Here is a 25,531-nt window from a genome sequence, read left to right on the forward strand (position 1 = left end):
TGAAATAAAAGGGGAGATGCACCACACCGGGAATGCTCGCGAGCCTGTGAGTCCCCGACCCAGCGGGATGAGGTGGGAGCTCCTGATGGCACGGATACAGGAACTAGCAGCCAGCCTCCCACTCCTCTTGCTCAACTGCTGGCGCCACCAGGCAAAAGATAACAAACATCTCTCCTGCTCTTGTGATGGGCCTAGCAGCAAAAGGAAATTTCCAGGTCAGAAGCTCCTGCTGGGTAGCCCATGCTCCAGGCTATGGGGAAGAGCTGCAATCCCATTTTGCTCCCACTGTAAGCACTGCATAGGACTGGGGAGACCCATGTGCTGCACACCCCAGGCACTGCCTTGGGTTCTCCCCTGCGGCCTTCAAACTTCATCTCACTTCCAGCACTTCCACCCTTCCCAAGAAATGACATGGCTGCTGCTAATTCCTTCTAAATACCTGCAGCTTCTGGAGAAAACCCAACAGGACTTTTTGTTTTCTCCTCCTTCAGTAACTCTGCAAGCCCATAGTCTCCGTGTGCCAGGCCATGGTAGTCTGAAGGCAGCTCTGCCTTGCAGGCACACTTGGTATGAACAGGGATAAATGCACCAAAGGGATCATCCTGTTCTACTCTAGAAGGGGGAAAAGGGCAGAGTGCTGCCTGGGAACACAGGCCAGCTCTGGGAGCATCACCTTGACCTTTTGTCTCCCTGTCATTCCTGGGCCCTCCTAGCCAGCACTGCTCTTCTCTCACTTGCAGGGGGGATGCTCACTGCCAGCTACAGCAGCATGAATGGGAAGAAAATCAGGCTTAAGAAATTGGCCTGAATTAGTACAGATGTCTGTCTTGGGCATCCTTTTCTGCAGCCTCTCTGGGTTTGATTTGTGTGTCCCAACTGTCAAAGCTATTCCAGATGCCCTGGCCTAAGCAGGCATGCAAGGATTAATCTGTGCTCTCCTTGGGCCCAGCACTGCCTCACTTCAAATGGAGATGTGAGACTCCAGAGCTAGAGTTTCTTTCCAGCTAGATTCTCTCCATAGGCTTCATCTCCTGTGAAACATCTCTATTCTGCTTCCTGGCCACGGGGGCACTACTGCAAAAACAACAGCAAACAAACAAACTCTGATTTCATTCAGCTCTCTGGTTCCTGGGGCCTCCTCAGACAGCAGCTGGTCACTGCCTGTGTAGGATCCAGGGTGCCTTCACCTCCTCACCTGCCCATCTTCATGTGGCTGCTGGCACCCCTGGCAGGGCTTTCAGTCATGTCCAATTTCCTCACCTCTGAGGCAAGGCTGAAACCACCTGAGACAGCTGCTGCCCATGGCCTGGCTAACGCACTTGGCTTAATGGTTACTGGCTCATATTTACCCCTGGGTGAAATCATAAGGTTCTGGGCCAAGTGGAACACGTTAAGACATCTCTTCCTCGGGGCAAGCTGAGTCTCTGCTGTTAGAGTTGTGCAAAATGAAGTTTGTGCGTGGTTCTGGTGCTTGCCTTTTTACTGTGAGCCCTAAACCTCCGATGCACAGCACAATCCTGCCCACTGATAGCTCCTAAACAACTGACTTCCTCCTGTTCAATCACTAATTAAGCAGCGGGAAAACTAGAATATAAACCATAATAGAGGCAACTGTATTGCTACCCAGTCACTTAAAGCTGGAATAAAACTTTTCGCCAAGGAGAGCAAATCACCCTCAGTGGCAGGCAGAAGCCACCACAGGCTGCTCCTCCAGCTAAGGGAAGCCCTGATCAGGATTGTCAAAGGATGTTGTGGGTTTGAGGCTCCCTAGAGAGGGAGGACTGGCCTCAGCATCAGCCTTGAGATGGCAAATACTGCCCTGAGGGGAGGGCACTGGGCACTGCTCTGGGGCCAGGCTCATTACACACGGGCATTGTGGCATCTTTTAGGCACAGTGTGGTGGAGGTGATCCCTTACCTCCTGTTTCTGTGGAAAACATCTCCATGGAAACACTCCTGTTCACCTTCAGGCCAGCAGCTCTCTGCAGGCTTGGCAAGGGCTGCTTGACCGTGTCCTTGGGATAAGAAATCAATGCCTTTATCTCGCATTCTGCCACGGGGCGTGGATAATTAGATGCAATTGTGTAGCCACCCATGCCTTTAATTAATCAAAGAGTTTTTTCATGCAGCACTGTGCAATATTTTATTTCCTAACACCCCTGCTACAGTGTACTAGGGTCTGTTGTAACATTTCTTACCCAATTCCAGCACTGAGGGCTATGCAGCCAAGAAGAAGATGGATCACATGTGTGGAAATCTTCAGTGTTGTCTCCAGAGGCGACTGCCAAGGAAACAGAAGCTGAATTAATCAGAGGTTCACAAAGACATTTGGGAAAACAAAAACAAAAAAGAACCAGCCAACAAATGAAAACAACCTCAGGAAGAAAACAAGAAGAAGTCAGCAGATTTCCTGGGGTTTCAATTAGGAAGCTCAGGAAAAATTGGAAGACATCAGAGAAGCTCCTAAAAAACTGGGAAATACCTTGCTAGAGTTCACTGCTCTAGGACAGAGCTGAAAATCCCTTCCAAGGGGCCACCACAACATCTTCCCCTTCAAACCTTCTTCTGCCCAGCTTCATGTTGGTGCTGCTGATGGGGAAAAGGGAAGTGCAAGTAAAGCCTGGAGATTGTTGGGCCCAATGATGAATACCTGAACAGCAGTGCCTGAAAAACACCTGTCCACACGTGAGAGCTGAGCAGCCCTCCCACACCTTTCAGTGCAAATTGGTACTTCTTTCCAGGGTCTCTGAACATTTCCAGCCAGGAAAACTGGGACCTGGAGCCCAAGGCAGGGGTGAACAGTGGCAGTGCCTTGCTGCTGAGCAGAGACGTGGCCCACCGAAGCACTGCCCATGGCTGCCAGCACAGCACCGCCCTCCACCTGCCAGCCAAGATGGGTGCCATCCTCTCCAGCTCCCCAGCTTCTCCCTGGGAGCTGCACAACATCTCCACAGCACAGCCTCGAGCTGCAGCAGTGCCTGCCCAGCGCTGGGGCCTCTTCTCACATTTGGCCTCCACAGAGCAGGACCCACATGTGCCAGGGTGAGCTTTGAAAGACGCACCATCAATCTGAGGCGCCGCCAGCTCGCAGCCCCCGGCAGCAGCAGCCCGGAGCCGCACAGGTGCGCCCGGGGAGCCCGGCCGGGCCGGGCCTGGCCGGGTGCCGGGAGCCGGGCCGGGCCTGGGGGGGCGCCGGGAGCCGGGCCGGGCCTGGCCGGGTGCCGGGAGCCGGGCCGGGCCTGGCCGGGTGCCGGGAGCCGGGCCGGGCCTGGCCGGGTGCCGGGAGCCGGGCCGGGCCTGGCCGGGTGCCGGGAGCCGGGCCGGGCCTGGCCGGGTGCCGGGAGCCGGGCCGGGCCTGGCCGGGTGCCGGGAGCCGGGCCGGGCCTGGGGGGGCGCCGGGAGCCGGATCGGGCCTGGCCGGGTGCCGGGCTCCCCACCCAGCCCGGTTGTGCCGTGGGAGCTGCAGCCAGGTGCTGCTGTGGGAGTTCCTGGCTGCGGCGTGTGCTCTGGGCAATCACCCGCCGGTGTTTTCTCAGCTGGAAGAAGCGATGTGTATCGCTCTGGCATGAGCACTCCTGCAGCCGAGCTCTGTGTGTGCGTGAGGGGAAGGGGGAGCGCCCCTGCTGCCCTCGGGCACGGCACGCACGGTGCTGCGAACCCGGGGCTTTGGCTGCGGGGGCTGCAGCACGGGGCACCCATGCAGGGCTGCTGCCTCCAATGTGCCTCCTGGGGTGGGTGGGCTCTGGCTCTGAAGGCGTCCCGGGGCAGAGGCTCACTGCCTGGGGTGAGAGGAGTCATCTCTCCTGCTTTGGCAGGTGATGGGTTTAGGTCTTCATCTTCTGAATTTCCCATTTGTGCTGGAGTGGGTTGGGATGGGCACAACACTGGGGGACCCTCTGTGTGCACAGCAAAGGGCAGGAGAGCAGCAGCTTTCCCAAGAGGAGGCCGCAGGAAGATTTGTTTTGCAACACCAACGAGTCACTTGCTTATTCCGCCCATATAAAATAAATAAACAGGAGTTGCTGCTGCTGCTGCCCTTGCACGTGGGGTGCAGGGGGTGAGAAGAGGCGGGTTTATAAACTCGTGCCCACGCTGTGAGCGCCGGAGGTGGCCGGGGGGGACGCGCGGCTCCCGCGGGGCTGGAGCGGAGCCCGCACCCGGGGCTGCGGGGCCGCGCGGGGCCGCCAGGGGGCACTGCCTGCCCGGCACCGCGCTGGGCTCTGCCCTCTTTTTCGTGATTTTTGTCATTTTTTGCCCCGCAAATCCCCTCGACAGGGAACCAACGCGGCGGGAGACGGCACACGGGAGAGTCCTGGCTTCTGTGCAGCCAGCTCTCACTTTGTCTCAATTGTTTGTTTGTTTGTTTGTTTTTAATACATGTTTGGATTTATTCTTTTCTCTTCTCTTGATTTCTCTCTTTTTTTTTTGGTTTTTTTTTTTGTTTTAGCCTGCAAACTTAGCAAAGCTGATTGTATGGACAGAGCCACCCTGCTAAATATTAACTAACAAACTTAGTCTTCCCTTGGCCTTGATGCAGGCAATAATGAGACTGCATGTTCCAGGGCATGATTCAGAGTGGGAATCTAATATCCCCTGAATGGCTCCCCAGGGACTTTCTTGCCACTGCTGATGTAGAGAGCCTAATCTCCTACCCTAGGCTGTTGGGAGAGACAATGTAAGCATCTCCCTTGCATGCTGTAATGGTTGGTATCAGCCCAGCTGCTGGTGAGTAATTGCTGAGCATGCCAGCAGGCACACACCTCCTGTTGCAGCACGTATCCCCATCATCTGGGGAAGTGGCACAGCCAAAAAGCCACTGGCTGCTGTGCCCACATTACCACAAAGGCAAGGGCAGGGCACTGCAACACTGGTGAGAAAATCAGCTGAAAGGTTCATGGAGACCCTTCCCAAACAATCTTGGAGCACTCAAATCAACCACCAGTGGTTCATGGGCCTTTTACGGATGTGGCTGTGGGAACAGGGTGGGGCATGGCACTGCTGTGACTGCAGTGACCAAGGCAGATGGACACTGGGCACAATCAATGTCCTCAGGTGTAGCAGGGACCCTTCAGGCCTTGGCTTCACTGCTACAGGTACACAGCCACTGTATAGAACCCTTAGTGATACCTCTCAGTGCTCATCCATGCCCTGGACCTGTAGCTGCAGATCCCTTGTCCTGCCCCAATTCCTGCATCTTCTGCCCCCTAATCCCACAACATCTTTCCTTTACTCACCTGTGGCCCCAGGCACCTGGCTTATTTCATGAAGGCAGAGCTGATGTTCCTAAGAATAAAACATATGACACTAGGAGTGTTTGCAAGGAAGTAAAAACATTTTAACAAAACCAGTTAATCCTCCAAACCCTCCCCCAAAAAAACAACTTTGACGACTTTGAGCCAAGGAAGTCCATAACAACACTCACCCAGCAGAAGGGCAAAGGACAACTACTGTATACCTCTGAATAAAATTTTGGCTCCTTCATCTTAGGGAAGCAAGCTGGGAGAAAGCCACAGCCAGTCCTTGCCAACAGAGCATAAAGATTATCTTCCTTCCTGTTTATTTGACCTTCATGGCTAGTGTATCCAAATATCAACAATAAGGCTCCAAAACTCCAGCCTCCACCTTCTGCTATGTGCTCAGGAAGACAACTCTGCCATGGGTCACAGAGAGGCAAAACAACTCAGGACCCAGAAACCACCAGCTGGAGCCTGGCAGGCAGAGAGAGCTGTTTGCCAAATCTCCATGGCACAGGCTCAGCACAGGCACAGCCCACAGGGGCCAGGCAGGGCAGCCCTGCAGGGCCTGCCATGGCTCCCCTCCGCCCCCCACCCAGCAAATGACACGAGGTACACATTCCACAGCTCAGTAAATCAGAAGGGCAAACAGCCCAAGCTCTGACTCCATGCAGGGCTGGGCTGCCTACATGGTTTTCCCATGGAGAAACAACTTGGGAAGAGGCAGAGTGGGAGGCAGGTCCTGCAATCCTTCCCCCACGGCACAGGCAGCTGCTGTGCCATCAGGAAGGGGGTTTGCTAAGGCACACAGGACAGGAAGAACATGATGAGCAAGACACCCTCCACAGGCTCCACTCAGGCACTTGCCAAGTTTTGTTGTGTCCGGGAAAGCTTCATTCCAGGGGACTGCCAGCTTCAGCACACTTAGGACTAACAGCAGAGAAGGGCATGCACGTCTTCAGAGGTCCACCCAGGCTTGCAAAACACAGCTGGAAGCTCACCATGGATTCTTGCCCTGAAAACTTTGTGCTTGCCTACTAAGCATCCCAATATCCAAAATTCCAATGGGTATGGGTGGAGGGCAAAAGGGAGAGAAGTAGCTTGGGATTCCTCAGTACTGAAAGCCTTGCTGTAACCTAAGCAATGTAAAGGTTCCCCACTTCAGCAGTGGAACACAGCAGTCAGAAATGACAACCATATTTGAAACCTACTCGTTAATGGAAACTGAAATCTTGTTCTACGTGATCCAATTCACTCATCTAGAGGCAGCATGCATCAGCTGAAATAGCAAATTCTCACAGCTGTTCTAGTAAGTAGCACTTCTCTCTTTTGAGACCAACATACTAATTTTTAATACCACATTCATTCATTCTGCCACAGTACAACATGGGTGCTGTTACCTCTGGATATTGATATCTGGAGTCAACTACTTCTCTAGCAACGGCAACCAGAACCAAAGAAATCGGGCAGGCATTCCCTACCCCAATTAAACCTGCTCCCAAGTGAGGTTGGGGCAGCCTCTTCTTTTAAGACCTTTGACAGGTTTTCTTTCCACTCTCCCCGTTCCTAAGCATCATCCCCTAACCATAACCCATAAAAACTCTAAGACAGCCATGGGGCCCATGTCAGAAACCACTGATGAAGCTGGGATGTTAATGTGGTGGTCCATGGACAGAATGAAGCTCCCAGCTGATGGAAGGGACTCCACTCCCATCCCCTTCAGGACAACCATCCCATCAGCTCTGACCTGTTTCTTCAAATCCTTGGAAGAAAAATTGAGATGCAAAGGAGAAGGAAACGGCTTTGCTAGGATGCATAGGGTGATGCACAAAGCCTTTCGTGTAAGGCTATTTCCCAAGTGTGGACATCAGAGGACAGCACCGACCCTGTCTGTTCCAAGCACACACACCTTCCCCTCCAGCAGGACATGGAATGTGGGGCACTAACTGGTGCCCTGCTCAGAAAAAAACCACGTAAATCTGATGAAAGGCCAAAAAAGAGCCATGCCAAAGGCTGAAGACCTCACAGTTCAGCAAGAAAGAGGCTTAGGGAGCTGACCTGATGCATCTGTCAGAAAGGCAGCAGATGAATGTGTGATGGCACTTTGGACCACACCCTCAGGACATAGATTCTGTAGGGACAGAAAATTTCACCCATGGGCAAGGGTGACACTAAGCCCCAGCTGGTCAGAGGAGGATATTTCCAAGAAGGCGCACAGGAAGGAAAAGAAGGTGCTTGGGAATTCAGCGTCATTTTCAGTTCTGGCTTTTATTGTCATTCACTTCAACAACAAGGTGTTCAAAAACACAGGGGCCCCTTGGTGCAGGTAACATGGTCATTGCTACAAGCATTGGCAGATTCTCAGCTCCATTAAGCCATAACACTTTGATGCATCAAAACAAAACAAAATCACACCTCTACAGGGGAGGGCAAAAGCTACAGCAGTTCAAACTCACTTAAGGATTCCAGTTATACAGAAGTGGCCTCCATAGTGGCATACGGTAGAAAGGTTTTCACAGCATCTATTTTAATCATTAGTGATGCAGCAGAAAAGCTCCATCTCGCTGCTGAGTTGAAAAGCAGATACGGAATTCTTGTACCGATTCTGGGCACACCATTAACTGCATTAACCTTTATAGTCAGAAGCTCCCTAGATCCTAAAATGACAGTGTCTTTTGCATCAATGTATGTACAATACTGAAGCAGCTCAGAAGGACTACACAATGGAGATGCAAAACCTTGGAGGTGAGAAGAGCACAGCCTAATTCACCTCCAGGGATTTGTAAAGTATCTGCTCTCTTTCCCCACACTAACACTGCCCTGCTGAATTAATCATTGCATCAAGTCAAGAGCAGAACGACTCTCGTGCTTTATACCATATAGAAAAAAAATAAAGAGCTATAGTAAGTTCTCACACTGAGCATGTTAAATACTTTGAAATCTAGGACACTGCTCTTTGAAGTGTTACAAAATAAAATGGTACCACAGGCTTTCAGTAGGTGCTCACTCCCCCCTCAACTGCAAAGTAACACAGTAATCTCAGTATGAAAAATACAAATATATTCAATCCACTGACTGGCTGTTTGTTACAGGATTTGTAACTATACACCTTACGCATAAAAATAATAATTAAAAAACAGAAAAACAAACAACAACATTTAATTGTGGTTCTGTCTGACCCAGTCGCTGAAGAAGAAATGAAACAGATCACGAGGCACTGTAGGAAAACCAAAAAATACACATACAAAAAATATTTATATAACAAACTTGACAGTGTAACCAGGTGGCATTACCATTTATATCTAACCAAAAGAGGCATGCAGAGCCACCAAAAGGCAGTCTTTGAATGCAATACACTTCTGGCACAACAGACGGAGCACCCTAATGACATCATACTCATGAAATACACAACAAAGCAGGGCCCACAAACAGCCACTGCATTGAGTCAGGAATATTCAGCTGTAGTAAGGAAGGATAACAAGTCATTTAAGCTGCTTTTTCCATTTTTCCCCAGCCAAAAAAAAAAGTCAGGCTTACTGTTAAAAAAGAACAAGCCAACTTGAAAGCAGCTGTGCAGAGCCTTGCTCCTCAGCTTAGGTTGTATACCTTTAAGTATGAGTACTTTGGCTAATAAAAATGTGAAAACACACATTGTTCAGTTATTCATGCACAGGACCACTGGCAGTCAGAGGAAATGCCTCAGAGCACTACTGTGGTAGAACCAGTAAAGAAAAAAACAGAGAAAAATGAATTTCTCATGTAAACATGGCTTATTGTGATCACAACACTCATAATTCCCAGAAATTATCTTTGTTTTAAGACATCTTATGGTTATTCTTCTAGTTGCTTGTCACTTAACCTATAGCAACAAACACAACCAGTTCCATCCCTTTTACAGATATATCTAAAGACAAGCCTGCCTTCCTCCCAAGTAATCTAGCACAGTCCAAATAAAAGGTAGTCTGAGTTTAGCGCAGCTCAAGTCCTACAAGCTGGTGTGCAGCTCTCACTCCTCCATTTAACTGGAGGCTAGGTGGGCAAATCCTTATGCTAAACTAGGCAGGCTGCATGTGTGGCAAAGCCTAATATTCTATAGCTTAAATGTCAGTAGTATCGTGGCATATGGTTATATGTACAGGATTACAGTATACGGTTAAAGATCCAGTGGGGACAATTCAAGAGTGACCAGTAGTTTTATTTACACTTTCAAGCCTCAAAGAGGCAAACCAGGACATACATATAAATGTATACCCAAAACGAGGAGAAGCAGACGGCGTGGTTTTTCCAGAGAAGGTGAGGGACAAGGCAAAAGTCAGATGCAGGTGCTGTCAGCGCTGGCCTGCCCAGCAAAGTGCATGTGCCGTCTCCGCTGGAGAATATTACACATGAACAGAGCACTCAGCTCCATGGGAAGAGGCTGTTTAAGTGCAGCGTTCAGCAGACTAACTCCCATTTATTTTTCAGATTAACTGTCAGTTCAGGGTTGGGTTGCTTTGGGTTTTTTGCATTTGGTTTCCTTGCTGTAGCATGTTTGGATGCTTTTTTTTTCCCAGGGTTTTGGGGTTTTTTTTAGGCTTTTTATAATTTTATTTCAACCTTCCTGCTTTACAAAGTGGGATAGCTGGGTGAAAGAAACATATTTCAAGGTCAGGGCACCCACAAGGTGTGTGAGGATTCAAAAGTCAAGAAAAGAAGCCCTATCCCCAAAGGAAAACACAAAACAAGTTGGCCTTCTTGAGAAGGTCAACGGTAGTCAAGGAAATACCACCCACCTTCCCCCTTTGCTCAGCTCTTCCCCTTGCAAGAGCTGGGGTGGAGGTTGCAGTCCAGGAGCATGACCTAAACAGCACCCAGGGCATGACGTAGCAAGAGAGAGCAAGAAGGTTCCCTCCGCCCTCCGTCCGGGGGTGCAGTACCAAGCAGAAGGAAGGCAATGAAGGGCTGAGCAGTTCGTGGCCGGGGCGGGGTGGAGGGGGGCCCGGGGGTCTCACTCCCCCTCCTCTTTGATGCGTTGCTGTTTGTTGCGCCGGGCGTCCATGTCGAAGTTGAAGTCATTCCACTCGTCGCGGGGCGGGAAGGAGATGGTCTGGCGCAGCGTGAAGCGCACGGCGTCGATGACGCGCTCCCCGCGCGTCTCGCTCGAGCCCACGCTCACCGTGGAGGCGCCGCTGGGGGTGCGCAGCAGGTGGGGAGGGGAGGAGAAGTCATGGAGCTGCCGGTGGTCGAGGATGCCCTTCCAGATGGCATGGCGGAACTGCTCCGGGATCTTGAGGCTCACCAGATCCTGCAAGGCAAAGAGCAGGGCTTAGCAGGGGGGTCCCAGGGCAAGCTGGGCTCCAGGAGCGAACACAGCCTCTGCGCCACCAAGTGCCACTAAAGCTGCTAAAACCCAGGTGGCCACGATGCGCAGCAGAAGACAAACCACTGCTCCTGGAAGTGGTGGTCCACTCTGGAACAGGCATGTGCGGCCACGAGGCAGCAACGGCCTGTTTTGAAGGCACAAATTCCATTTTTAACTTGCACAAAACACTTGTTCATGCATAAGACGTGGTGACCTACAGCTAGAAGCTTAACTGGACTGCAAGGCCTCCAAGACAACCTCAGGTAGATCTGCTGGCTGTCAGTGGTGGGGGATGCTGGGCTCCTGAAGGTCAATGACCTTCAAAATTTCCATGTTAATTACAAAGCCGGCAAAAGGATTTTAGAATCCAAGCCTGAGCTCCAGTATCCAGAGCTCTGGGTATGACTCTATAGGAACCATGTTAATTACATTAACAGAACCAAATTTAGTAACAGACACATAGCCTTAGAAAACTTGTAGTTTGAGGCCCCATCATTTCTGGTGCAAAACATGAGGGTTGCGTTACCTGAACTCTGGGATACACAGTATTAGCTCTGAAAAAATTAGCCACCAACTTCAGTTAATTTGAGTAAGCTTTTCTAATTAGAGCAGCAGCAAAAGGAAGGCAGCCCATGCTAGGGAGCAACAGCACCACAGTCTCCCAAAGTCTTGGGGAAAAAAAAAGGGACAGCCAGCTCAGAAGAGAGCAATGGCCCTGGAGAGGAAGCAGCAACCCTGCAGCAAAAGCCATGCAAGAGTAAAAAAGTGAAAACAACAAACAGGGATGAGATGCCAGTGGCAAGGGAAGATGATTAAGGTAAGGCCAGAAAACAGAAGGAGGGAGGGAAAATTGCAGACCACTTCTGGAGAGCCTACTTGTCTGCAGGCGAGTGAGGTGTAAACTGAAACCAAGCCTTGCAGAATTAACAGGCACGTGGGCTGGGGCCACTTCAGGGGCTCAGACAGAGCTGGGGAAGGGGAGACTCTTTCTCTGTGCCAGGCAAGGCAGTTATAGTCCTGGCCCCAAGTCCAGCCTCTCTTCACCTCACAACATCTCTTCTCTATGTCCAACAGCCTTAAATCAAACTAATTGTGTAAAAATAAAAGTGTACTGAGTCTGGATTTCTGACCTGTTCCTAAAGCAGGGCCAAGAGCACAAACAAAGGAAACGGCGAGGAGTTACTTACATCCATGGAGTAATGCTCAATCTGATAGATGGTGGTCAGCCCCTGGGTCGTGAAATAATCCACACAGGATGAGCAGCCCAACCTCGCTAAGAAGCTGCAGAGGAGGAAGGAAGGAAGGAGAGAGAAAATAGGATCACCCTGGCTGCAACAGCCCAAACCTCAGAAAAACCAAACACTCAGCCAATCTGCAGCAACAGGAAACAAAGCTTTCACCCTTGGCTTGACCTCCTCCAAGATATCCCAGGCCAGCAAGCCACATCGCTGCCACATCAAACAAATGAGGGAGTCCTTCAGCTCAGCACCCAGCCCTCATGGCAGCATCTTGCCTAAGTCAAGAGCCAGTGCTGCACAGCCTGGGTCTTGAGGCAGGAGGGCTCACACAGATCCTCCTGCCAGGTGACATCACCCAGAAGGTGGCTGAGCCCACGGCAGCCTGGTGCATGCACAGAGGGCTTCAGCAAGGCATGGGGTCTAGGGCTCAGACACATCATGCACTGCCAATCAGCACATTCTACCCTAAGTGTAAAGGATTCCTCATTTACGGGCAGCATCTTTCAGCTGGTTTGACCTCACAAAGGGCAGAGGGGCTTCTGACCCCAGCCACGGCTTGTCAAGGGGCCAGAGGGGGAAAAAAAGAAAAACAAGAAATGTTTGCAAGACAGCCTGGCACCCTCAAACTCCACCAGTCCAACAGATGCTGCATCCCTCAGCTTTCTCACACTCCTAACATCCCTGTTTCTCTCAGCTGCTCAGAGGTGGGGATTTGAGGCTCGGTGCCCAGAGGGTGCCAAGAGCCCAGTGGGATCCAGTGCTCCAGGATCATTCAGGCTCCAGACCCAAGGGCTCTCTCTCTTGGCGTGGGCAGCGTGCCGGGCAGCCTGCTCCTGCTCACCTGACGATGCTGCAGTCTGAGGGGTATGGAGGAGGGGGGGTGCAGTGGGACGTTGAAGGCATGGAGAGGGGAGGAGGCAGCGCCTGCGTGGGGCTGAGGCCATTCATGTCACCGGTCATGGCCATGTGGGTGCCCATCATGGGAACTGGAGGAGAGAAGAAGGAGGAGCAAATTGTTACCCAGGCATGCCCAGACCCTGGCTTTGCCCCCAGCACAGCACCCAAGGACAGCACCCACAGTTGAAGCAGCCTGAAATCCCCTGAAAACCCTGAACAGGATGAGCTCATGAGAAGTTTCAGGCAGGGCCAAGGACCAGATGACAGACAGTCCTTCTGGAGCTCTCCCCTCACAGGAGAAAGTGCCACTGTCATGTCAGCTTCCCTCCCAGACAGGCTGGATAGAAACCCTGGCTTGCCCTGCCACAGGAGAGGAGCAGGACAGAGCCAGCAGAGTAACCCAATACAGCAGCCAAACAGCTTTGTTTTCAAAGACAGCAAGAGCACCAGAAGGGGCTCAGCAACAGGTGTGGGCAAGAGTCCAGCTGTTTTGAAATAAATGAAAAAACAAAACACCAACCAAAACTCCGCCCCAGAACCATGTCTGTCATCCTGGATTTACAGGGCTGCTGAGCACACAGCAGCAGCCAGGAGGAACAGAACTGCGAGATGTTTCCTTTAAAATTAAGAACTGTCTTAATTGAACTGAGGGAAAAGTGCTGCCAATGTTTGCATCTCCTCTGCTGGGAAAGGAAGAAGAAACAAATCTCAAAAGCCAGAGAACAGTGCAGCCAGCTAGATCTGCAGCAAGAAGCAGCTCTGATCACCCTGTGAGGCTCTGAGCAGGATGCTGAAGCCTTGCCCTGTGGCACACCAATGAGCAATATTTATTTGGCTCTGCAGGTTTACAGCAAATGACTCCAGGCTCTCCAGCTTAACAGTAGCCATGTGGAGATGCCAAGTTTCCTTGTCCAGACTAGCAGAGAGCACACAGGCACCAGGAGAAGGAGGAATAAGAGTTTCTTACTGTTGGTTCCCATGCTGTCGGGGATGGTGGTTGGGGTCAGGGCGTTGCGCTGCTGGGGGTTGATGAGCTGGCTGACCGAGGGCAGCTTGTTCATGCTGTTCATCTTGCTGAGGGGTGGAGAGCTGGAGCCGTAGGAGGACTGCGACTGCATGGAGGTCCTGCAAACCAAAGAGATGTTAGGACAGTGATCACAGCAGCTGGTTGTTGAGAGTGTGCACCCAAAGGGCTACATGGCCAGGGAAATCACTGATACCACAGGATCATCACAGAGAAAGATCCTTGGAGAATGAGTCAACAGGAAATAAAAGGTTTCCCAGATATTCTCAGCACTTTAAAAAAAGTGAAATACCAAAAAAAGGAAAACTTAATTTTTGGTTGAAACTTTTTATTTAAGAAGTGTCTATTCAAGTTTTTCAGTTGAAAAGTATATATGGAATTCCAGCAAACATGTGCCAAGATTTGAAGAGTATTTTTAAGTTAAACTCTCCTTGTAGTCAAAAACTTTTTCATAGGAACAAGAACCAAGGAAACCATCTCAAACCATCCTAAATGCCCCTGAAACCTGACTGCAGAAACAGTTTTCAGATTGGGTCTGCTTATCACCTTGTTTTTTCCAAAATTCCTAGTTATAACAGCCAGAGGCTCCTTGCTGAAGGCAGATTCCATGCACTTCAGGGACCACTACTGAGATGGTCAGAGCTGCCTGGGATGCCAACAGGCAGCTTTTGCTGGTGTTAATGCAAACCTGGTATCCAAACCCTGCAGGCTGCTTGCAAAGAGGATCGGGTTCCTGCCAACACCTGACAAGAGCACTAGCCTCCCTCAAGTCCATCCAGCCCCAAACTCCACCCAGCATACTCATGGAGTGGGCCAGAGAGGCTTGCCAGACTCCCTGCTGCCCAGCCCGAGGGTCCCAGCTGCAATCCTGCCATGTCAGTGATCCAGACTGCCAAGACTGGGCTGCTTCTGAAGGGCAGCCCAGCTCCCAGATCGAGTTATGGCTGTGGCATCCCATTTACAGTGGGGTCCTATGTGGGACATGCAGAAAATTATCATTAAAGCTGGCCCAACAGCACAATTGGCATAGCACTGCCATGCCACAAGGGAGCAGGTTTTTCTCCCTCTTACATCAGGGGCATTTGTAGGACTGGGCAAAGGTTTGGGAAATGTGCCTGCTCCCCTGGCACAAGTACCCTCAAGCTGTGGTCACCCTGCAGAGCAGAGGTCACCCAGGCTCCGTGGTCACCCACCACAGAGCCTGGCACTCCTATCACACTGACCCCATGGTGAGTGTCCAAGGGCACATTCCCATCTTAGTTCCCACTGGGAAACTTGTTCCCATCTGGGTATAACTGGTTACACCAATTCCTGGGAACTGGCTTTTCTTCTATGCAAATAAAATAATTATTACTCCAAATAAGCAAAGTGTAAAAGGAAAGAAAAGGCTTATTCCTAGACAATTTATTAAAACCTTCAGCATTCAAGGTCAAGTTCCACACAATTACATTGTCTCCAGCTTCCTGCACTTTCAAGACTTGCAGTGTTGGGTGGAGAAAACATCTATGCTAACAGGCTAGAGTATCTAAGGCCCTGAAGAAATGTTACCTAATTACACAATTACAGGAGGTACAGAAGGGTGTGAACTGTCCTTTGGCAGTGAAGATGCAGGACAAGATCCAGCAAACTTCACAGACTCAAGGAAGTGGAAAGCACAAGAAGCTTCACAAATTAATATTAACAATGGCAGCAGCTCCCAAGGGGAAGTGAAACCGAGCCATGAAGTTCAGACCTGACTTTTCAGAGAGAAGAGAAAGATTCAGATCTGACATTTTCATTCCCCAATTATGAAAGTTGAGGCCAGCCATGAAATTCAAGTTAAGCTAACACCACCCTTAGCCCAAAAGGCTTCTGGATTTAGGACCAATCAGTATTTTACTTCATGGGTTCATGCACTTATCTTAAGCTTCAGCTGAAATAAACACACACCTGGAAGAGTCTCTTAAGGCAAAATCTGCATGATCTGCAAGTGAGGAGGTCAATGAACACAGCAAAATTCCAAATTAAATCAACAAAGGTTTCCCAAAGGACTCTGAGTTGCATTGTTTGAGGTCAGCAGTGGGCCTACCTTTGCCCTCTCCACCACCAGTAGTGATCTCAGCAAAGCTAATTAGGAGACTACAAAATTTTTGGGGCTAAAAGAAAAACAAAAAGCAATCAAACACAAGCCAGCCCAAAACTTTAGAAAACAAAGGCATACTTTAACATATAGCTTAGGGACTCCATGCTTATCTCATTCATACTCGTAAGAGTCAAGATTAACATCATCAAGTTCAAGGGAGTAAAACAGAAAACAAAAGCATTCTTCTCTGTACTCACACTAGTTACAACTAAGCTATTTCATCACATGAGCAGATGTTTAAAAGGCCATCTAGCCAAAGAGAAGTCTCAAGATAAACCAAGATGCAAAATTTTATTGAAAATTAATGTCACACATCAATATAGCACGAGCCTTAGAAACACAAGAAAATGTTTTTGGTATTAAGCACAAGAGCTACATGGTGTTTGAGGACCCATTTAAAATATATTGCTTTTTTCCTCGATTTTTAAAAACAGATACAAGAATGTCATGCACAGTGATTTTCATTAAAATTTTACTTACTAGGTCTCAAGAAAGATTAGAAGTCGGAGCATTAACATTTCTTTGATATCAATGCCAATGAAATGCATTTTAATATCAAGGTATAAGGGCTTCAATTAAGAGACTATTATACTTCTTGGAACAGTCTGATACAAAAGGCACTGAGTCACATTCTGCAACTGAGTTTTCTCTCTTCAAGAGGCTATGTAATTATTTAACAAATAACATCTGTAGTTATGCAAGCTCATATGAGGGCAATCAGTCTCTCATGCTTCAAGGCATATACTGATCATCTCAAGAGGTCAGGAAGGAACTTTCCTGTCCCATATATGAACAAAGTTCAGTTCACAGCCTCGTGTAACTCTACATTTTCCCAGCTCACAGGATACCAGCCCTTCACCAGAGGCAGAAAACTGCTGGGACAGACCAACTACCTGACTGAGCAGACCAGAGTTCTTGTTGGCTAGAGGAGCACACAGCTGCGTAAGCAACCTTAAATGACATCAAAGGTTCATTAAATGCAATTGGGCAGATCAGGCTCAGAATTTAAGATTTCACCCAAGCCCCTGTGCCTGCAGTTTGCTGTGCCTGCAGACCCAGAGCCAGTCAGTGCAGAGACACACAAGTAGAATCAGAGCTGCCCAGTTCTGTGTCTGCCCTCTCTTTCAGCAGCCACACCAAGGATCACATCCCAGGCTCACACAAGGCCAGAGTGCTCAAGGACAAGGGTTTTTAAAGCAAGGCTTCCCATAGGGCTGTGTAACACTGGGGTGTCACTGGTATAGTCTAATAAGGGCACACAAGTGACACAGATGCTGCTCAGTTTCATTCCTCTGCTTTGAAGGCCCATGAAGCAGCAGGACACTGAAAAGCAGAGAGATGCCCTTACTCCCCCCATCCCAAACTGCATCTATTCTAAAGCAAATAACAGTGCACCTTTTCAATCACTCCAGTGGTTTGAAGGCTTGGTACCTCACTGGGAGCAGGGAAAGGAGGAGCTCCAGCAGTTACTGGGCAGACAGGAACTACAGCACAGGGCCAAGGGTGGCAATAATGACTCCCCTTAGATTTCAGGTATGGGAATTTCTCAAGGCAGGCCATGGATGCAATCTGCTCTCCAGGGAATGGAGCTGTAATACAGGGAGTGGATATATATCAAGTAGTTGACACAGACTGATATGACCTCAGTACCTGATAAGGCCCAATTAGTCCACTTGGTTATTCCTTGAAAGGAAAAGGCTTATTTTCCTGAAGACACAGAGATGGCAAAGAAGCAATGAAAAGACAGCTGGGATAAAGTTTACATTTTATCTGCAGAGGACAGACTACAAAGCAACTCAAATTGCTTTCAGCTCCAGGTATTTGATAAAAGAAAAAAAGAACAGCACCTTCTAATATAACTACCTGGTAGTTGGAAAGCAAATCAAGTCACCACTAAGATCAGCATCACAATCATCATCCTCTTACTGCCAAGTGGGACAAATCAGAAAGGCTTTCCAGAAAACAACAGGATCCAAATAATTTACATTCTTGTTCAGTGGAAGTTTAAGATGTTGTATTGCTCATTACAGTACAAAGCATTTCCCAGAGGCCACACCAAATGATGAACTGGAATCTTCCAGTGCAGGCTGTGGATGCCTCCTCAAACTTGCTGGTGAACAGGTCCAGGAGCAGTGCTCTAAATACAGATCAGTATTTCCCTGTCACAGTATTTTCATATTGCCATCCAGAAGCAGAAAAAGCAAAAATCCAAGAATAAACCTTCACTGGAAGAACAGAAAATAGTGCCAAATATAATCCTATGTCTGGGCTGCATTTACAGTTCAGGTTCCCACCTCTCACAGGGAAAGGAATCACATTGCCTTTCTTTTCCCAAATAAAAAGGCACAGAACAATAGTGACCTGCTTTGTGATCTGAAAGAACTTCCTGGAATTTCCAGACAAGGTAACAAGGCACTTGATTTTAATTAGCTTTACACAAGGAAGGACCATAGAGCTGCAACTATATGACACAGGCACTGCTAGTGCTTAATTAGCTGTTATTTACAGACTTAACCCCAGTTTTGGGGGCTCTTTTCCATCAGCCCTCCTCCACACTGCTATGGTAGAGCAAGTCTTGCTAAGGCATTGGAGACAGCCAGAGATGGGATATGGCTCCCAAAGGTGATGTCAGTACAACTCATCACCTGCTCAGATCCCCGCTTTGCTGCCTGGAAGCAGATGTTGTGATGGTCAGAGAGAAGAGTCTTCTCCAACTGCATCAGGCTTTTTTTCCAGAGACAGAGTTTAATAAAAGCAGTGTGAGAATTTACAAGTCCTTGCTGAGAAAAAGTCTTCTGTGCAGGAACTGCTAAGCCCAGAAGCACTTCAGACACAATTAGCAAGACCCTCTGGTTGCAGGATTAATGGGCAAGGTGGACATGGCCTGAGGCCACTTGGCTGAGTCAACTGCAACATGTGATGACACTGCTTTCCTTTGAACTATGAGGCTTGGAGAGATGGGGCAAAAGATAGGAGGGTTGATGAAAATGTTAAGGCAACATCTAAACTTCTGAACATCTGTAAGGAGAGGAGCTAGCTCCAACCCCTTTCCACTGCTAGGGCACTAGGGAGTTTGGGACACCCCGGGCTGCAAAGGGACAGGGACACTGGGCACACATGGATATCATTACAGCTCTACCACACATTCAGCTTGTGCAGGTCAGCCCACCACTTGGGTCAAGCCCACAGAGTCAGGAGGAATTCCCTAAGTTCAATAAAGCTGGATCAAAGTCAGCAGAGCTGGTGCAAAGTCAAAATCACTCTGCCTTCCTTACAATTCTGATGTACTTTACCCTTTAGGGTTGGAAATAAGTGGAAACAACTCATGATGCCAAAGTTGAGGGCTTTTCTGCAGAAAAAAAGATTTCTTAGCAGTGCCAGTTCATATAATTATTACCTCTCCCTGTCCAGCAGTAAAAAATACATCATCTACTTATACTAGTGCACGACCAGCACTGAAACAGGCCAAATTGACTATCACAGACCATTTAAACACATATCCTCTGCTTCCATCCCCCCAGTCCATGGACACATTTTTTTAACTTAAACAAGACAAAAGGCATTTTAAAATTGAGACCTGCTCAGAGAAACCCTGCTGAGTTTCACAAATACAGAAGTAGGAAGAAAGAGTATTAACACATTACAAAAATGTTACACCAAGGGGAGAAAAGTTACACCAAGACAGACAAAATTGTGGTTCCCGACCTCACAAGGCTATGGGTTACAGCTAAGAGGTCTGTACAAGTGTCTGTTGTTTTTGCAAAGTTTGAGTCCCTTCAGAAGTTTACTCTCACTATTCACTCTGCTGCTATCAGGCTGTGTGTTTGCCCCACTGCTCCTAGTCCTGCCAGCTGGGCAGAGTGACACTGCCAGCTCGGTTTAGGGATATACTGATGGGTTTGGGGGGCTGGAATGTTTTAGGATGGCATCGGTCTGTTTGGGAGGGTCTCTCCTTGAGTCCATGAGTTCACTCCTGAAGCAGGCCGAAAGGAGACTGTAAAGAAGGAACCAGAGAAAAGAAAAAGATGAATGTACAGGACCCTTTGCCAGCCACCAAGAGAGAAACAGTTACTTTTCACCTTCATGATCACAGTACGGGCTTTCAAAGAGGGAAAAAGCAGATGTCTTAGCACCTACAGGGAGGGTATGTAACAGGGAGATTTAGGAAGCTGGAAAGCCCCAGGCACAAGCGAGTGCTTGGCAAGGAAGGGAAAACAACCAGCTGATAGAGAAACCTGATGCTGTCCTAGTCTCGTGGGTACAAATAAGGTCCTGATAATGTTTCCAGTGACAAATCTAGGAGGAATAAAAGCACTCAAAGAGGAAAAGGAGTAGCAGCTTCCATTGAGTCCACTTTTAACTACAATCACTTCAAACCCAGAAGCTGGTGCTAGAGAGGGAGAACAGTGCCTATTGGCCATACTGACTACAGCTCAACTCTTCTCCTCTGAGAAGCTGAGGGGTCCCTGGGGCCACCAGCTGATGCAGAGGGCACTGCATCCTCAGAGCCCATGAAGCACTTCTACCTGGTTCCTTTCATCTTGGCCATTCTGTAGTGAGAACACTATCCAGCTGCCTGGAGTTCACATGCAAGCACAGCACCACAAAACCAAACCAGATCATGCAAAATCCACTGTTAGCTTTCACACCAAAAGTGAGATTAATGAGGTGAAGGTACAAAGAATGCCTTCCCCACCAGCCCCCTTCCCACAACAGCAAGCACTGGGATCCTCGCAGCTCAGCTGGAGCACTCCAGGCATTAGATAGCTCAGTTCTGCCACAGATCACTAATGAGGTTAATTCCTTCTCATTTGGATAGTGAGTTGTGCTGCTCACTAGACTGAAAGGCAGCCAGTGGGCTCATAGCTGCAGCCCTGCTGATAGGAAAGAAATCTTTGCTGGGGTACAAGATCCCACTTGGATGTAAGAGCCCCCTTCTTGGTAGCCATTGGAAGACTTTGTGAAAACCCTTCAATCACAGAAGTTGGGTTGGGTGTTCCTTATGAACTTTATGGGTCTCTTCCAATTTGAAATATTTTGTAATTCTCTGCTGTAGGAAATTGAAATACAGATAGTTTTGAAAACAGTGCTCAGCAGAGTGAAACCCACTACATGAAAAGGTGTTTCCTAATGAAACCCTTAAAGACTGTGCAGGTAGCTCTGTGGGAATATTGATGGCAAACATATTTCACAGCAGGGTAATGAGGAAACATTCCCTCCCCAAAGCATGAGCCACCTCTGATCTCTCTTGCAGCAGTAATCATCTGGCAAATCTATGTTTTACACAAATGGTAGCAGACTATGAACTCTTCTAAATAAATGTGTGTGCTGCAGTTCAAGTTAAGGGCCCCAGGATTTGACAGTGAAAAAGGAAGAATAGAAACTGAAAGCAAAAATCCCAACAACTTGCCACCTATGATCATGAAGGTATTTGGCATAACAGTAAATAGGAGAAAACCATGCACAAAGGAGCAAGCAGAGAGAGGAGATGAGACAGAGAAATATTGTGGTCTGGCACAATGTGGAGCATTGCAGTACTTTGGTCAACTAGTGGGACACAAGAATGCTGATTGTCACCAGATTTGTCCTTCCTATTCCAGAACAGTCAGACAGCTGCATCTGCTGGCCTGTCAAATGCAATGCTGGTCTGTATGTGCATGAGAGCCATTATACAATTGCTTTCCAAAATGACAGATTTCTATTTTTAAAACTATCTTTCACCATGATCATCTCAACCTTACTTTTCCTACTCTTCAAAAAAGATGAAGTTTCCATGTTGTAGGAGTTACAGGGAAAACTCTTTCCACACACCTGGATAGCTTCTCTATGTTTACCACTGCCCCAAAAAAATAAACTGAAAAATCCAGCAGTTCTCCACCAAGGTGTGACTCTGGAGCACATGTGGATGCTGCTCCATTTTGAGAAGGAAGAATCCAAGGAAACTTTCAAGCATTCCATTCCCACAGAGCCCTGCTAGGATCTACAGCTTCCAGAACATTCCACCTTCACAGCGTACACAGTTTCCCAGCTCCCACTTTTCACATGGGAAAGTGACCAAACATGAACTGGGACCAAAACTTCAAAGTACATCCCTGCATACAAAGTGAAAGGCCAGAACAGACTCAAAAAGGAGCCCCTGTGCTCCTGAGTTTGGCCACTCTGACAAGGAAGCAGTGGCAAGACATCTCCCAGCAACCTGCTCTCATGCAAGGCTGCTCTTATCCCAACCAAGCCCTACAAAGCAGCTGCTTTCCCCACTCTCACATTGAGACCTGAGGCTCCTTTTTTGAGGTGCAATTGCATCTTAAGAGTCTTTTCAGTCTAAACATCCCTTTGCCCTGAACACATTCCTTCAGATATTAAGTCATACCATGGATTACTAAAGAAAAAGCACCAAAACCCAAAGTGCACCTAACAAACTGCCTGAATATGCATTTCAGCACAGAGGACACTGCTTGATGGCAGGCTGTGGACAGAGACAACTGCAGCAGCTCTGGACAAAAAAGTTATTTTTCTCCATGCTCCTGGCACCCTTTAAAGCTCTTAATCTTTCTCCCCTGCATGAGCACACTCAGCAACTGAGAAAAATGAGTATATAACTGGACAAGTGCCAGGAGACATGCCAAAAGAAGTTTCATTAAATTAAATGACTGAAGTTCTACATGCTGGTCTTAAAAGTAACACAAATACCAACCTCATTTGCCAGGAACCTATTCTACTGATATAGATAGAATGAAAAAAGTAATTATGGCAAAGCCAACTGTCAGCACCAAGAGAAAGCTGTCATCTGCCGCTGTCCATTTCTGCTTACAAAACCATTTCTCAGCTGAAATGGTTGTGGTTCAGGTGAAGCTTTGAAGACAAGCAGTAGAGCACACAAATGCCACAATGCCTAGGAGCTAGTAAATACAAGCTATAGTATACACAAACAGTGCAGATGACTGATAAAAGTAAATAACAATAATGAGATTTTTAAGTGCCCCAAAAAAGGAGTCCAGAGCCCCTGGATGCTCCAGACGTTTTGGCAGAGGGCTTTTCTCACACCTCCACAAGACTCCAGCTGACACTAAAAACACACAGGCCAAAATGTGAACACATGCAGAGATCTGGCAGAAAGCTGTGGTATTGCAGAAGTCCTGAGACAAGGCCAAGGCATTGAAATAAATCCCTACAGGCTCAAGTGGGACTTATGTGGTGCCTTGGCCCCACACTAACCTCTGCAGAGGAATGAGTTATACCCACAGCCTCCTGACACGAGATCCCAGCACTGCCACTGGCAGCCACCTACAGCCCGGGGCCATTTGCTGTCACCCCAGACAGCAGGTGAAGCAATGCCCATGAATGACACTGCTCACTGCAGCCTGGGAAGTCATTCTCTGCCCAAGCCTCTGACTGCAAAGCTTTGGGAACCCAGACACCTATCTGGCCTTTCTTTTCCCTATCCTCCTCACATTTACAGCACCCAGAGCAATCCCTGCCAGCTGAGCTCAGAAAGGATGGAAAATTTCTCATGAGCAATGTGAAGAGTCATCTGGCAAAGGGCAGTTTGTGACAATAATTCAAAAGTATGTATAGAATCTTTTTTTGAAGTACCCACTAGCTGCAAAGGAAATTTTTTGTGTTTCAGCTTTGCTCTCGACTTCCAGCTGCCTGTTGTAGGCAGTTCAGTAGTTGAGCTGAACAACCTGAAGTAGTGTTGTACCACTGAAACACCAGCCCTCCAATGCACAGCTCAGCTGAGCTCGTGCTCACAGTCCCAGCTCTAGACACTCTTAGCAAGGTGGTCAGATGGATACCCTGGAGATGGTTCATGTTTGCTGCCATTCCCATGAGCAATGGGACAGGAGTGCAGCCATCCCCCAGCTGGGATGGGCACACACAGCAGGTTTCTGACCACAGAATGTCAATGCCTCTGCCTTGGGCTCTGGCTGGAAGTCAAATGAGGCACTGAGCCCATCCTCATTCACCCTCTAGGGCCAGAAGTTGTAATATGTAAGATTAAAGACTAGAGAGGGACCTTGCCAGCAGTCAGGATGTACACTGGGGGAAGCAGGACTGCTTTGTCCACTGCCCAGCCCTCAGCTGAGCACCATGTCCCTTTGAACACCTGTGCAGAAGCCTTCTGTGTCTCTCTCCTCTCTCCCCACTGCACTGACACTGCAAGCACACTGGTACTCACTGCTTCTGGAGCAAGTGCTGGTGCTGTTGCTGCTGCTGCTGCCTGTAGGTCTCAATTGTGTGCTGGGGAAGGAACTGCATCAGCTCCAGGGACTCTTTGATCTTCAGCAGCATTTCGTAGGTCTCCCGTCCCCTCACCTGGGTCACAGGAAAAGGACAGGGATTGGGGGGAAAGAAAAGCTTTAAAGGACTGCATTTATAGACCTTGTTGACAGTCACCTTAGAAAGTCTTCAAAATGTCAATTAAACAACCAGAGCAGGATGCAAATAATCTGTTTATACTGTATGCTCACACAATAAAAATGCTAGCTTTGTTCTAGAAGTGCAGCAAATAATGCTGAAGAGTGATAATCTCACACTGCAGGCTGATGAACATCTTGGGGTTGTCATATGGCTCAGTGTGAATCTATGCCAGCCAAAAGCAACATTCTGATCCAACCTATTTAGACAGAAAATGTCTTTACTTGCCTCAGATGTAAGCAGATCTGGTGCTGAATCTTACATGCCCTCAGAAAAGACAGCACATAAATTTGGGAGCTGGGTTTGGCTCTCCCATCTTCTCCAAGCACACCATGACTTGTGATTTAAGCAACTAAACATGGCTCATGGGAAGGAGCTAAATGGCCAATTAGAGATATTTCTTGCCCTTTCTGAGTCTGCACTTAATACAGCATATTTCACTTCTATCACTGCATTACAATACACATAAAAGCCACAGAAGCATCCACCTATCAGTTTTCTAGAGAAAGGTCATGTACCACAGACCCAGAAATGACAGAGGAGGAAACCTAGTTATATCTTGAAGACAGTGTTTCCACCAGGACAGAGAGATCCCTTGGGATATTCTCATATGCCTTGCATAAACCATTCTCAACCTAGTTGGATTTTTAATATTGTTTATTTGGAATATGTATTTAAAATTAGTAGTTCATGGAATTAAAGAAAATAATAATTATTCTTTCACACCCCAACCCCATCCTCAGGTCTTTCTGAAGCCTAGGTGAACCTCAAGTCACCATTAAAGATGCTAAACATAGGGTAAGTAAAAAGAGAGAGAACTCACTGGCAAGTACAAGAGCTCATCATCTGGGGAACGTCTTTTTTTGATAGATGTCATCTGTATGCCATGAGTTCCTTGTCGAAAAGCTGGAAGAGAAACCCAAAACACATCCCGTTACCAAAAAAGAAAGAGGTGGGGAGAGGGGGGAGAGTAGCACACAAAAAAGAAAAAGACAAAAAGACAGATACAAGAGATATGAAGTGCATGACCAGCTCAGATCTGCAGTGCTCTGAAGGGATCTCTGCCTAAGCCACTCCAGAACTGTCCTTGCAGCTCCAGGCTCCTTAAGGCAGACATGATTGCAGATGCTGGCTGGCCATGTCACTTGGGGAAACTCATCAGCCAAGGAGTGCTGGGTATATGACAAACCCTGGCAAGCCACACTTTGAACAAGTGCTGGCTCTTTACAGGAAAATTACAGCAAGTTTTGGTATTACA

General features: G+C 48.2%; 1 protein-coding gene across 1 annotated transcript in view; it reads right to left on the minus strand.

The window, feature by feature from the left end:
• Window positions 1-10,220: 10,220 nt before the first annotated feature.
• TP63 (tumor protein p63) overlaps window positions 10,221-25,531 on the minus strand; it is a 97,702-nt gene continuing 82,391 nt past the window's right edge. The window contains exons 9-14 of the mRNA XM_066556514.1: window positions 25,097-25,179; window positions 24,035-24,171; window positions 13,677-13,834; window positions 12,654-12,798; window positions 11,762-11,855; window positions 10,221-10,517 (exon numbers count right to left, since the gene is read on the minus strand). Of these exons, the coding sequence (XP_066412611.1) occupies window positions 10,221-10,517; window positions 11,762-11,855; window positions 12,654-12,798; window positions 13,677-13,834; window positions 24,035-24,171; window positions 25,097-25,179 (914 nt within the window). The remainder of the gene's footprint in view (window positions 10,518-11,761; window positions 11,856-12,653; window positions 12,799-13,676; window positions 13,835-24,034; window positions 24,172-25,096; window positions 25,180-25,531) is intronic.

This window comes from Molothrus aeneus, chromosome 10 (assembly GCF_037042795.1).
Source record: "Molothrus aeneus isolate 106 chromosome 10, BPBGC_Maene_1.0, whole genome shotgun sequence".
In the NCBI taxonomy this organism is placed as follows: domain Eukaryota; kingdom Metazoa; phylum Chordata; class Aves; order Passeriformes; family Icteridae; genus Molothrus; species Molothrus aeneus.